Genomic DNA, 14,313 nt, shown 5'->3' with positions numbered 1-14,313 from the left:
AGAGCTTAGCCTTGTGCCTTCCTGAAGAAATGACATTGCTGTAAGTCTATGAGCCTGCCTGATAATTAAGCTGAGAAATGACATTTGGATGTAATATAAATGCCAAGTGAACATGTGTAAAAGGCAGGAATTTTAATTATGTAGTTAAAAACAATTTTGTTTAGCTTACATTTTTCATTCTTCTACAGCTTCAACATGTAATCACCAATTTAATCAAGTTTAGCATATAAAAAAGATAAGATAACACTTTCTTTATCATATGTAGTTTTATTCAATATATTTAATATAAAATATGTAAAAATATGGTTCCAGTTGGCTTTATCTAACGTTAACGTTATCCACTAGAGGGCAGCACTCTATTCGTATTTAGAGTGAATTTCCTCACAGAGCAACAATTCGGTAATTTGATATGGAAGATTATTAAATTGACTTGTAATAAAACGAAATGGACTACATTAAAAATAAAACTGTTCAATAAATCCCAAATGGTGTCTAACATGACCTATTGAATGTCATTCTCACTCCCTAGTATCTGGAATCTGCATATCTCCAGCCCAAGATCTCAAATTGCGCTAGAATCTCGCCGACTTCCGAGGTAGTTTTAAGCAAAAGTGTTTGGCCAAATGAGCTATAAACTCCAGGGATGATAGCCAGGGGTGTTCTCTAAATTTCCTGAAAAGCACAAGTTGATAGGACTCGTAGCCACTATGGCGAGTGTTTGTTTGACTGAAGTGACTAGCGAATTCTCAAAATGGCTTCTGTGTTGAATAGGAAAGGAAAGGATAGTTGATTCCAAATGAACCAGTAGCATGTGATTGGACGAACAAAATGTCAATCTTTCAGCCCTGGACACAATGCATGGTGAGGCCAGGCCTCCGTTGCCCACCCATTTTCAGTGATCTGGCCAATCACATATTGGCATGAAAAAAAATGCATTACATTGACTTCTATGAGAATCTCATTTCCTAGGGGAGGCCAGGCCAGGCCAGGCCTCCCTTAATACAAACTGATAGGGAAATCTGGCCTGTTGCTTTACAATTGCAATATTGGGTTTTAGCCATGGGAAAATTTAGATTTATGAACAAAACTAAAATAATATGAATATAAAAAAATAAAAAATATGTTTTTTGTTAAAATAAATAAATAAAAGAAATATATTTATTGTTTTTTTTAAATCTCTCTCTTCTCTCAAATTATTGGGGAGGCCAGGCCTCCTCCACCTCTATGGAGGAGCCTCCACTGCTGGTTACCCATTTTTATACTCTAGTGCAGGGGTGTCAAACTGAATCCCCAGGGGGCCGCAGTGTCTGCGGGTTTTTGCGGTTTCCTTTCAATCAGCTGCCAATTAAGGCCAATTAAGGCCTTGAGAACAAGGCGTGTGGATACTTATCAGTGACTTGAATGAACCCAGAACACCCCAAAAACCAGCAGACACTACGGCCCTCAAGGACTGGAGTTTGACACCTGTGCTCTAGTGAAACAGGAAGTGATGGAATGACACAATATAGTTCCTTTAGACTAAGATTAGGATATTAGGATATTAGGATATTAGATATTAAGTGAAATTGTATTGGCAATTTCACTTTGTTTTATCTACAATAATTTTCAGGGGTGCCAATGTTTTTGCACCTGTGGTTTTCAGAAAAAATTTGATTACTAAATGAAAAACATTTAAACATGATCAAAACATAAAATGCTTTGAAACAAAAGTAGTTTTCCACATGTTTGAACATTACATATACACATCATTTTCCATGGTGTTTATTATAAAGAGCCTTTTTAATCTATTTTCATTATAATATAATATTACAATAATTCACATTTCATTGTGAATTACAGACTTGGTGGTGAGTCTGTGGGGTACCTCCATTAGGACAAAGAGTGCAGCGAAGAACAGGAGGGTGGCCCACTCCACCCTGTGAAGGATGATCTCAAAGTCCTGGATGTCAGCCAAGACCAGCAGCCAGAGGGCCCCAAGAATGGCAATCCAGCCTGTGGGGGTAGGAGGGCCAAAGGTCAGCTAATGGCACAGTGGCTAATGGCACAGCACTCCAGTAAGACTGGATAATAATGGCGGTTATTATCGTCAGAGGCCACACATTTAGGCTTCAATGTAACTACAGTTAGCTTTGTCCTCGACTTTGTCTGTTGCCAAAGTTTTAGGCAAAGTATGCCTAATATTTATGTGAAAGCTACTTTTTACACTTTTTTGATAAATTCATGAGTTGCAGACAAAACAAAAAAAAGTTAAGAAAAAAGAAATTGAGACCTTGCACTCACAGTGATCTCTGATCAACTAGTTTGTCTGGGATTCATCTCTGTACAATAAAATATTTTTACAGGACTAATCTCCCTCCTAAACAGGAATATGTGGGATGTGTGGGAAATATAGATAAGGAACATGTGAAGAGTTTGGTTCAAAAACAAGATATCCATTTTGGGAAAACACTCTTGTCTGAAGTTCAATCTCCAAAATAAAGAGGATTCAGGATAACTGATACCAACAGGATAACAAAAACAGCTTTGATTTTATGGGAACAATCATTTTATGAAGAGTAGGTGAAGTGTAGGTTTTTTTTCAATGGTGGAACTCTTGTTTTGTAAGCAACTCTTCATGTGGAAAATATATGGGTTAAGCCACACCATAATTTCATGAACATCTCAAAAGACAGAGGAAATGACAAGGGAATAAATGGTTGTGATTCCTTGGGGACTTTGTAGAGGGCGAATACTTTAATTAATTCAAGCAATAAAATACAGCTCCATCTGTCTTCTATTAAATATCATTTAAATGGCAGTTCCTTAATCACTACTGTATTACTGTAATAATTATATAATGTGGGCACTCACCTTCCTCTAACTTACTCATATTTATACGATCCATATTTCAGTGCCTGCATAATTTATCGTGTTCTGGTTCAGAGGTATCAGGAGGGATAGGCTATTACAGTAATGTAATTTATATTGCAATCTTGCTTTGTGAGACACGGATGATGAGGTTTTTTTGTTTTTTTTTCAACCATTGAGTTTTACCCTTGCCTAATTGACCAAAGTTTGCATTTAGTGGAAGAACTCTTTGTTTAAATGTGCATCCATAATACTATGATATGTTACTGCATACAATAACATTGTGACTGTTTATATTCTACACCACAACTATGAGAATACAGACAGTGGGGTCCAAAAGTCTGAGACCACATTGGAAATCTGGGGTTTTTTTTGTTGGGGGGTTGATGTAATCCAGGAAATAAACAGGAAATAAACAGGATTTTAGGATTTTGAAAAAATAAAACAAATGAAAGTTATTTCAGAGCTTTGCACTGAAAAAAACTACTTGAAGACCAAAGAAGAGCAAGGAGTACAATCCACAATCACCTGACGTCAACCCCATTGAACATTTATGGGGGCAAATTTGCAAACTTGAGTGTACATTGCCATTAAAGCAAAAGGTGGACATACCAAATACTACAAAATTCTGAAATTAATGTAATCTTTTCAAAGATTCAACTAAATTTTCATTCAAAATGTTATGCTGATAATATAACTTGTAATGAAAACGTTGCTAAATATGCTAAATTAAATATGCAAAATAGAAGCATTTTCACTAGTGGTCTCAGACTTTGGGACCCCATTGTATTTGGTAACAGGGTCTGGGGTTTTTAATAGGCAGTTTAGCTAGGGCTCAGACAGCACACAAAAATGATGCATTGTTCTTGTTTAAATTTACAGCAGATTTGACATGTTAACTGAGTTTCATTTGGGTCCTGATGAACAGACGGTCATATCAATTATAATTGGGTGCAACAGTGTCATGCAATCGATACATACAGTAGCTGAGAGACATCTGTGAGATGATTAGCTTAAGCGCCACTCTTTCTCATGAAGCTTTTATTTGGTCAATCTAAAGGTAATGAAATTAATGGTACCACTGGTGCTGGAAGTTCATTCACTCCCAATGTAACTACAGGCATGTTGTTTATTTAAATGTGTTTGGAGGGGGTTCTTTGTAAGCCTCAGAGCACGAATGTTGCACCACATTCTGCTCTTTATTTCTTCTTGCACACCATTCTTCTCCTTTCATTGGCGTATACCAATAAACAAAAAGCAGTACTATAAATAGTGTAAAGAGCAGAGGTGCATGTGCAGGATAGCAGGTGTTTCCACTGCTCAGAAATGCTTTAATGAGTGGCACGTCAGCAACTGAGACAACACAAATGCACTTCTCCTTCTGCCAAGACTGCTGGCCAAATTCACCCAGTGTGTCGCATATATTTCTACTGGTAATTGACCACTGTGGTTTCCAAATACATTGGATTTGGATACTGTACCCCATCAGACACCCTGCCATGGGAAATAAGCACTTCCTGATAACTGAAAACAAATTAAATTAAAGCCTTAAATAATGTTACCAGCCATACTCAAGAGTAATGTATTTTTTTTTTTTGTTGCAATTGTTAGATGCCAGACAGACAGCCATGCCAGTTTAAAATATGAAATGCCAAATTCTAGACACACTTAACATGGTGAAATGGGAAAATAATTGAGTGACAGCCTTGTTGCCAATTATCTCTTAGCAACAGCTTCCCTTTAAGGAATTTTTTCATATAATTTCCACAAAACTCTCTAAATAGCTATTAAATTAAAAGTAAAAATAAAAAACACCTTTTTAAAATGCATTACATTACATTATATTTTGCAGATACTTTTATCCAAAATGCCATGTGCCATAGTTTGGAATTATGAGAATGTATGAGACTGGATTCCACCAAATATCAGGAAATTCTAGAGGCTAATGTTGAAAGGTCAGTCCAGATATTGAAGAAAGTTGGGTATTCGAGCAGGACGATGATCCAAAATATACCTCAAAATCAACCATGAAGGACCTCCAGGAAAGACGGGTGAAGGTTTTGGAATGACCACCATAGTCCCCAGACTTGAATATTATTGAAAATCTGAGGAGAGATCTCAAACATGCCGTACATGCAAGGAGGCAGAAGAATATGTCTGCCAGGAAGAATGGGGGAAAATTCCAAAAGTGAGGTTTTCAGAGAAAGAATCATAATAACAAAATAAAAAACATTGAAACATGCGAGTAACTGAATTTAAAGTATATCGTTTTCCTATATGTTTAAACATAATAAATATATAATTATCCATGTGGTTTAATATATGTAGCCTTTTTTCTCAATTTTTATTAAGTTTGCCAATAATTCCGGAGCCCACTGTAAAATGCAGTGATTCAAAAAAACTAACGTCACATGAGCCAACTGAATTACTGTCTACTGTACTATACAATATAAGAACTGGTACAGTAAATGCAGAAAATGCCCAAGCTATTGCCAAGACCAACTTATGTTGTGCATTACCTATTTCCGTCCCACCCTCTAAGTCAGAAGATAAAAATGAGCTGGTCACTGGGGTTCAAAAAATGTAGAACAATAAAAAGTATACATGATAAGCCCGCTTCCAGCTAAGTTGGGGAGCCAGCATTCTCATCAAAAACAGCTAGCTACCACAGGCCTAATTTTAGAACAATCAGATAGAGTCAAGCAGTTGCACAGAGAGACTGATTGACACTTCATCTGGTCAAGCTTGGCCGGTTTAATCAAGCCCTCATTATGTAGGCATCACATTCTAAACACACACTCCAGTAGAGGGATTAGCGTTGGCAGTGGTCGTTGCCTGAAATTACCCACAGTCCTTTGTAAGAGGGGGCAGTGCGTGGGGGGTGGGGGGGTGTGTGTCTCCAGGCAAAATTTGATTTTACCTGGGGGAAATCATTTCACAGCTGGTGTGTGCAGTGAGAGAGGGAGGTGGAGAGGGAGAGAGGGATAGGGAGAGAGATAGAGTGTGAGAGAGACACAGAGGTCTTCTACACAGACCTGGTGAGCTCTGTCTGCATGAATAAAGTTTGATTACTGGTTGTGTTTAGTGAGTTATATGGGGTGTTTTAGACCTATAGGCATGCCTCCGTCGAGATGCCAAGACTGATAATTATAAAACTGGAAGGGGGATGTTAGAAGCAGCTGGTCAATGAGAGCAGCTGTTGTTCAAGGCACTGCTGATTTTCAAGGGTCTTCTTGTTAAAAACATATTTTATATATGTTGGATATTCCAACTATTCCAATTACAACAAGAATGGGAAGCAGATTTGTAGTATTCCACCAATGGGTTACTACATATAATATGTGTTTACATTCATGTTTGTTACATTAAAGTGCCATTTAACTTTTATTTCCTTTGAGCATTGGCTGTCCAATCTCGCATTTTGATTTTGATCTCACAGATGAATAAACTGGAGTGGCAACAGCCTTCAAAAGGAAAACTGTCAAAAAAGTATAACTTTAAAATATCTTTTCATAACTTCTGATTTCTTGTTTATACCAGTATTCCCCTTGGTGTGCTCCAGAACCTGAAGGAAATAGGGACACCGCTGATCGCAAGCACTCTCCAATTAAAATCTCCTTGTAGAGAACTTGAACGTGCTGATGGGATAATTCATCATTTTTGGAAGAGGTGTATCGAATGCACAGTGCCATGTCTCTTTATTAAAATTTAGGGGCGCCATTGGCTCAGTCGGTAAGAGCAATGTCGTCCCTGGCAGTCGGTGGGTTGCCGGTTCAATCCCCCGCCCGGGATGTGTCAAAGTATCCCTGAGCAAGACACCTAACCCCTAAATGCTCCTGACGAGCTGGTTGGTGCCTTGCATGGCAGCCAATCGGCATTGGTGAGTATGAATGGTTGAATGAAAAGCATGAATTGTACAACACTTTTGATAAAGGCGCCAACCATTGACATTTTTTTTCCATTGTACTCCAGTTTACCTGTTTGCTATTTAATCATAATTTTTTTTTTTAAGTTGGGAAAATATGAATTCACACCTATTAAATGCCTTCTCTACCAAAACTAAAACTATTTTCAAGAACCAAAAGATCTGTATGAAGTTTTTGTTGTGGTCACTTCTTTAGACCCAAGAAGTATAAATAGCCAGGATTCAGAAAGCTGGAATCTGGGGATCAAGAAATTGCTTTTGTGAAAGAGAACAAAGTATGAGGATTATGTATGGTTTTCTAAATTCAACTAGAAAGCAAGATAAAGATGTGGTAAATTACCACCTGCTTTTTACCACATGCAGCACAGAACAATTAAATGACCTGCTAATGCGAAAGGGCAAATTAAGTCTAACAGTGGCAGTTTAATTAGACTTTAATTACAGCCCATTTCCAAAATATCTTCTCTAAATTAATAAATATGGCCTTTGTGCATTAGCAAGCATTAATGAACTTAATGTCACAAAGGGCCTGCATTGTACTTTTGAGAAAAGACATGTAATGTCAGGGGGTTTATTCAAGTTCAAACAAACAAAATAGCATCTTGTTTCTTCTGTGTTGGTTAGTTTAAGGTTTAAGCATGTCTATGAAGCTTTCTTGATTCTCACCTGATAAAAAGTATTTAAGTCTTGTGTTACAACCTTCATGTCATATGATATTATGTGATTTTGTATGTAATTGGAGGCCAAGCAGGAAAGCTGCGTAGTGTGTTTCTACCTTTTCTTATTTTTCTTATGGGCCTTCGGTTTTACCTGTGAAGAACCAACATGAAGACCAGAGAGCTGTCTTTGACAGAAAAGCAAGTGACATCATTGATGAGCCCGTTCCACTGGCAGCCATGCAGGCCCAAGCCATAACACCCCCTCCACCATGTTTCATGGATGAGCTGGTATGCTTTGGATCATAGGCCTTTCCTTTTTTTCTCTACACTTTCCTCTTTTCATCACTCTGGTACATGTTAATCTTTGTCCAATTCACAAGACTTTGCTCCAGAACTCTTGGGGCTCTTATAGTCCTGCTGGTGTAGTCTTCTACATATGGTAGACTTTGATACATCTACACCTGCATCCATATCAACAGCTCTCTTCTGCATTCACTACCAACACAAATGAATAAACCTGCCTAACAAAACACATCTGTGAAGCCAACCTAGTTTAGTAGTCTCTACCTGAGCAAGATGCACACACAGTGCAGCTGCAGCCTGTTGCACCAGTATAACATAAGTTTGATCACACATTGCTAGTAACTAGTTAGTTTTACAACTAAAAGCTGTCTTTGGTTGCACAATTCATACTTACTCTACATCTAAGTTGACCGTAAATGAACGTCAAATAAGCTTCAAGTAATATTTATGATGGCTGTTATTCTATCTCAACAGCTACCACCTGGTGATTCATTATTGGCCTTTCGTGGATGCAGGCCTATTTAGACTGCATTAACTGTCTAAATAGATAACAGTTGACTTGCTATGAAGTTTTTTATTATTATTATAATCTTATCATTTAATGCAACAGTTTTTACAATATTTCAGATGAATGCTCTATGCCAATGACTGTTTTAGGAATTACTTTTACTTTCTAGTAAGGATTAATGTCAGAACTAAATGAGTTGGTGCAACAGGTTTGAATTAAGTTATGATGTAACTCTATTTATGTTTAAGCTAGCCTACACTTGAATTTACATTATACTGGTGCAACAGGCTGCAGATCTCCAACCAAATTAGCCTACTGCGCAAATCAGCTTGGGAAGCAGTGAACACCTTGGTGGATGGACACTAACTTTAGGGTCTATTCAGTCTATTCAGAAAAGGAAATTCAATTCATATACTGTAGCTTTCCAAAGATTTTTTCATTTTTACAAAATTAGATTTCAATGAATTTCCAAAACTGACTTGAGATTAAATGGAATAGACCCACAATGCTGTTGGTAATGTGAATTAAAACAATTAAAACAATCCTTCATGAAGCACTAGCTGGCAAGGAAAGATGTATTTTTGGCCAAATTCATGTGGAACCAAAGAGTTCTGGTGACAAATGGAAAGAATGGTAGTAGAAATGAGCAAGGCAGCCTTCAGGCACGCGGAGATGGAAAGAACACTCTCAGGAGGCGGGAGATCTCAAGATGGACGACAACCCACAAGCTCAGAGGAAATTCTCTGACTCAATGAAATTGGTAATGGTGTTTAGAAATCTTTCCTGTCATGCTTAAAGCGTGGCCTCCTGCAGTTACATTATCTGATTTCTTTTTTTATCTGAAGATGTTTTTATGCCTTCCACGGTGCCGAGACACAAATAGATTGTTTTGTGCAACAGACAGATCCAGTCGTCAACATCTGAAAACTTGCTGATTAGCATAGCAATTTCTGAATGTCTTTGTATCCTACTTTGAGGCAAACTTATGAAGTTTGCATCCTGACCATACGAATATTTATACAATGGAATCTAAATTTATTTGAGGCCAGTGGTTATTCATCAAGGGAATATACAAACATTTTACATGTCCAAACATTCATCCTTATTCGGTTCTACTTCCATTGCTCTGTCATCCTGTTATTAAGTAACCCAGAATGCATTATCGCAAAGAGAAGGAAGTCATGCTGGGTAATTACACACCATGGCCTATGACTGCAAGCATATCTGCAAAACAATGCCCAGGATTCATGATAATTAACTCTTCTCTTCATAAACAATGGGGCAGATGCCTTCTCTTACCGAGGTCAAGATGTATCCCAGGAACAAAGGAGTTGAGGAAGAACATGAAGATGACTATTCCAAGGACAGTGATGCATTTTATCAACAGGATTTTGTCTGTTATTCGGTGCTGGAAACAGGAAAGAGGAGAGACTTTGTGAATAGCAGAGCAGAGGCAGCAATATAAATGTCACATTCTTCAAAACAGACCTCAATTAGTTGCTGGCACATTGTCATTTCAAAAATAAAAGCACACCAGCCTCTGTTAATGAGGTTGCAGCTGCAAATTGGAGATTTTTTAAAATGAATATCCAAGGGAGGACAATTTGAAAGTAGAGGTGCATTTGGTGTGATGCTGCAGTCGGCACACTGGCATTGCTTTATGTGACACTTCAGTGTGGCAATGTGTTATTTTTTAGTGAGCCACATTACACTTCTGCATCCTGCAGACACTCTTACTCAGAGTGAGTTACACAGATGACACTTTTACGTAGAATCTGATTATATAGCAGGGTATTTTACTGAATCAATTACAGTTTAAGTACCTTGCTCAAAATTACAACGGCAATACCAAAGTCTGGATTGAAACCCACAAAATTTCAGTAACACGCCGAGCCCCCTGACCACAAGGTCATGCCGGTCATTTGCTTGTAGCCTGTTATGTTTGAATGCATATAAAAAGCCAGTGGTAGCCAAAATACATTGATGACGTGACAGCATTTTGTGTTTGCATTTGTGTGAGGTATACAGTACCTGCCAGAAATTTGACATACCTTGCCCTTTTTTGCTTTTTCCAATTAATGTATTATTGTCCCTGTTTATAATCAAACAATTCACATGGTGGTCAATGTGCAGATTCTCTGCTTTTCTTAAAGGGCATTTCAGTACATTTTGGTTTCACCATGTAGTAATTACAGCACTTATTATACATAGCCCCTCATTTCAATGTTTGATACAAAGGAACATGGAACATAATGTGAAATACAGAATATAGAACACATTTGTTGGCTAAATGTCTTTAAGTCATCAAGGGTCCAAGGTATGAAATGAGCCTCAAACCATCATGCTGCTGCCAGATATGCTGTAGATAATACAAGGGATGTTTCTGCTGACACATTTGGAAGTCAATGGAATAATTCTGTGAAATTTGGTAGTTTTTTCTACACAGTGAAACCAAAATGTATAATACCAGCTTTTATTAAAATACCCTTTAATAAAAGCTGAGAATCTGCACTTTGACCACATGTGATTAGTTTTATTACAAACAGAAGAAGTAAAACTTGAATCAGAAGGCAAGCTGTGTCTAAACATTTGACTAGTACTGTATCTACTGTACAGTGCAAAAGAACCTGTGTGTTGTTCCTATTCCTGATTCCTTTTTTTCATTTTGATGTTCCAAACTGCTTATTTTGTTTAGACAATTGTCCTATCGTTTGGCCTATGTCTCTGACTCATAATGGCTCATTCCTTGACATTCATTGACACAGCTATGGTCCTCATGTTGACAAACATGAATAACAGACCCTAAAGGCTGGAATAAATAAATAAATAAATAAAGCCTAGAATCAAGACAAGATACTGAAAGCACTCTTATAACTGAACTAAGGAAGCAATTGAACATATCTGTCTAAATAGAGAAACCAGTGTGTGTGTGTGGCTACATACTTGTAAATGCTCATTTGGAAACCAGCTCTCAACTGATTGAAAACTCTAAACTGATTACTGTAATTTAATATGTACTGCTTACTTAATTTTACACACTGTACATGCTTACCTTTTTCTGCAACTCCTGAATGTTGTTCTCCCAGTTTTTGTCTTCTTGTGAAATTTGCCTGAAAAACATATTTGGACAGTAAAGCTTTTTTTTTTTTTTTTAGAAAGCCTCAATTTCAAAGGCACAGCACTTCTCTGGAACTTGAGAGGAAACCTCAATTATAGAGGTTAACACAAATATAGCATGCTTTGATTACCTCACCTCACAGGCAATGTGCAATGTGGCCTCTGATACTCAGCATCAAATCAGCGTGTGTCAAGATCACAGATACCAGGAAAGGGGGGGGTCAAATAATAGCTCCTGGTGTTTAAAATTCAGTGCTAGGAGGGACATAGTAAGCACCGATCTGCTGGGAGCTACAGTACACTTTGCTTCCTGTGTACGATGCTCTGAAGCCTACACAATTGAGGCAGCAGCTTCTTGTAATGGTTTAGAAGCTGAGCCCATAACCAAGAGGTTCAATTTGAATTTTGCTGTTTCATAGCTTTGAGCTAAAAGCACTATGTTGTTCTTAACCTGACATAACTCTGATAAATACCCAGTTGGACAAACTTGGTGATTTGTTTTTATATATAAATCTACATAAAATTTGAAACACAAAATATGTATTTTTATAGGGTCACATTCAGAAGATTTCTCAAGGGAAATTCTTCCTGTGTAGGGAGGAGGCTATGTAAATCAAACCATAAAGATCGCCTGCCAAGCATGGCTACAAATATGTATGATTAGAAGTGAATTGGAAGAGAGCTGCCTCACCCTCTCATGCCAAATCGGAAGGGGGGGGGGGGGGGGGTTGGGGGGGGGTGCATAATGTTTTGTTTGATTGTTTTTTAGTCCCTTCCTGAATGATCAGAGTAAAACAGATTTTTAAATATGTTTTTATAAAGCATGCCCAAACTGTCTAAAAAGCTCTCCAATGCTTTCTAACTAACCCGAATGCTTTCTAACCAAACTGCATCAGATTTAAAATGCAACTTTATTTCAAAATTAGGTTAACTACAACCCCGTTAGCCCCGTTAGCCAGTACAATTACAGGTTTACATCTATAGCAAGTCTACATACTGTAACTACGCACATCTGTATATTCATTCTGCTATGCGTACACAGTGATATTCCTAAACTGTCCATCACCTGAATATGACACATTATATTATATGGAATGGACAAGAAAGTACAGGGTTGTACATTAAGTAGTTCATTAGTTTGGTACAGAAATGACCTAGCAATGCATTTAGACAACAATAATACGTAGTTCAAGACGGCATTCACTTAGGTATAGTCACAACAAAATGATGAATATGAATGTATGAATGGTGAAATAAACTTTAACGTTTGACAGAAACAGTCGTAGCTTCATAACCAGGTGGGATATTTGGTTCCATAAATGCCTCTGTATTTGATAATTTGCGAGACAAACTTATATGTTCACCAAACTATGTTCTTCAACATCTGAAGGAAAACGTCAGCCGGACGTGGAAATAAACTATGTGTTTATTGTATATTTTTGTGTGTATATATATATATATATATATATATATATATAGCATATTATTATATATTTTTGTTCTTATTTTGGAACATATTGGATTTTTTGACATAGAGAATTGATATCAAGGATTGTTTTATTGCCCTGCTTTGCAAATAAGAGGCTGATAAGCATCTAACATGCTGTTCCCGCTAACAGAGAGTCTATTTAACAATCTAACATCACCGTTGTGCAGTTTTATTCTGTCACAGTTTTTTGTAAGATATAAATATGAACGCAACAATAATTTGAACCATCGACGACTCAGCCACAAGGGAGCAGATTGGATCGGATTAAAGGAATTTCAAAATTACTTTTTCTAAGGAGACCTGGCCAAAAGTTTGCACTTAAACCAAACAGTAAAACCCATGTAATCCTAAAAAAAAAAGAAGAAAAAAAAAGAGAAACAGTTTTACCTCTGGAATGTTCTCAGTTGCTTTCGTAGGAGACTCTCCAGATTGAGAACCTTCTGCATCAGGAGGCATTTGACGGCTGTCTCCTCCCGGCTAGCTGGGTTGATGCGCTGGGCTGTCTGTCTCCACACAAGAATCTCGTGCTTCAGTTCTGCAGACACAGAGGGACAGGAAGTGAGCAAACAACTTTGCCTAAATACTTTTTCCAGTCTTTTATTTTGGGCCCTGATATCCACAACACAATGTGTGTGTTGTTTTAAGCACCAAAACAATCTCAGTACAGTTTTACATCCTCTCATGAGGCACAGGCAGTTTTAGTGACTGTGTCTTTAAGGCTCATTGATATCAATGAACTTCTGTTCTGATTGGCTAGTCCCAATGAACTGAATGCTGCCTATGCCAAGCGCTTGGATTTGTTTTGGCTACAAGGTAGACCATGCTGAAGCAAATTAGTATATCATTGTGATGTCATAATTTCACACAACTCCAAACGACTCACTTCAATGCACATTTTCTTCATATGGATTGTGTCAATTAATTTGGAGACTGTGCTTTTTGAAACTTTCACAGTGTTTCACACCTTTAACTCCTTTATAATCCACGACTTTTTGCACAATATGGGACATTTAACAAAAAAAAATGAACATTTCCCTCAACTGCGACTGACAGCTCCACTGTAAATAGTACAGTTGGTTTCTGGTAGCAGGCACACTCCGTTTACAGCTTAGAGCCTAATGGGCCAACCACGATCTCAGCTGTGACATGCGTGCCAGAAACCTCCCAGAGGTTAGAAGTGGAGGTTTTTCTCTACAATTATGATCTAAAAATGACTTAAATTACTGCAAAAAATTACTGCAATTACTTATAGATTAAATAGGGTTATTTTGGAGCGGTTTTGTTGACACAGATTATGCCTTGTCCTGGACTAAAACCAGTTTTGTTTGAAGACTTTGTGTTTGTATAGCCAGCCCATATGGTTGAATGCATAAATCAAATTTATTAATGTTTAAATATACTTGTAAAACATCACGCAAACTGGGCTTTTTGATTGATGTGATACTCCATTCACATCACAAGATTA

The 14,313-nt window shown here is 37.5% G+C and overlaps 1 protein-coding gene across 1 annotated transcript in view; it reads right to left on the bottom strand.

The window, feature by feature from the left end:
• The window catches only part of oca2 (oculocutaneous albinism II), a 143,760-nt gene that overhangs the window by 40,359 nt on the left and 89,088 nt on the right, over window positions 1–14,313 (bottom strand). Inside the window, exons 16-19 of the mRNA XM_061236206.1 lie at window positions 13,236–13,383; window positions 11,295–11,352; window positions 9,542–9,650; window positions 1,865–1,992 (exon numbers count right to left, since the gene is read on the bottom strand). Coding sequence (XP_061092190.1) covers window positions 1,865–1,992; window positions 9,542–9,650; window positions 11,295–11,352; window positions 13,236–13,383 — 443 coding nt within the window. The remainder of the gene's footprint in view (window positions 1–1,864; window positions 1,993–9,541; window positions 9,651–11,294; window positions 11,353–13,235; window positions 13,384–14,313) is intronic.

Source organism: Conger conger, chromosome 3 (assembly GCF_963514075.1).
Source record: "Conger conger chromosome 3, fConCon1.1, whole genome shotgun sequence".
NCBI lineage: Eukaryota > Metazoa > Chordata > Actinopteri > Anguilliformes > Congridae > Conger > Conger conger.
Note: the sequence above shows the minus strand (reverse complement) of the source record. Positions and strands in the feature narration are given on the sequence as shown.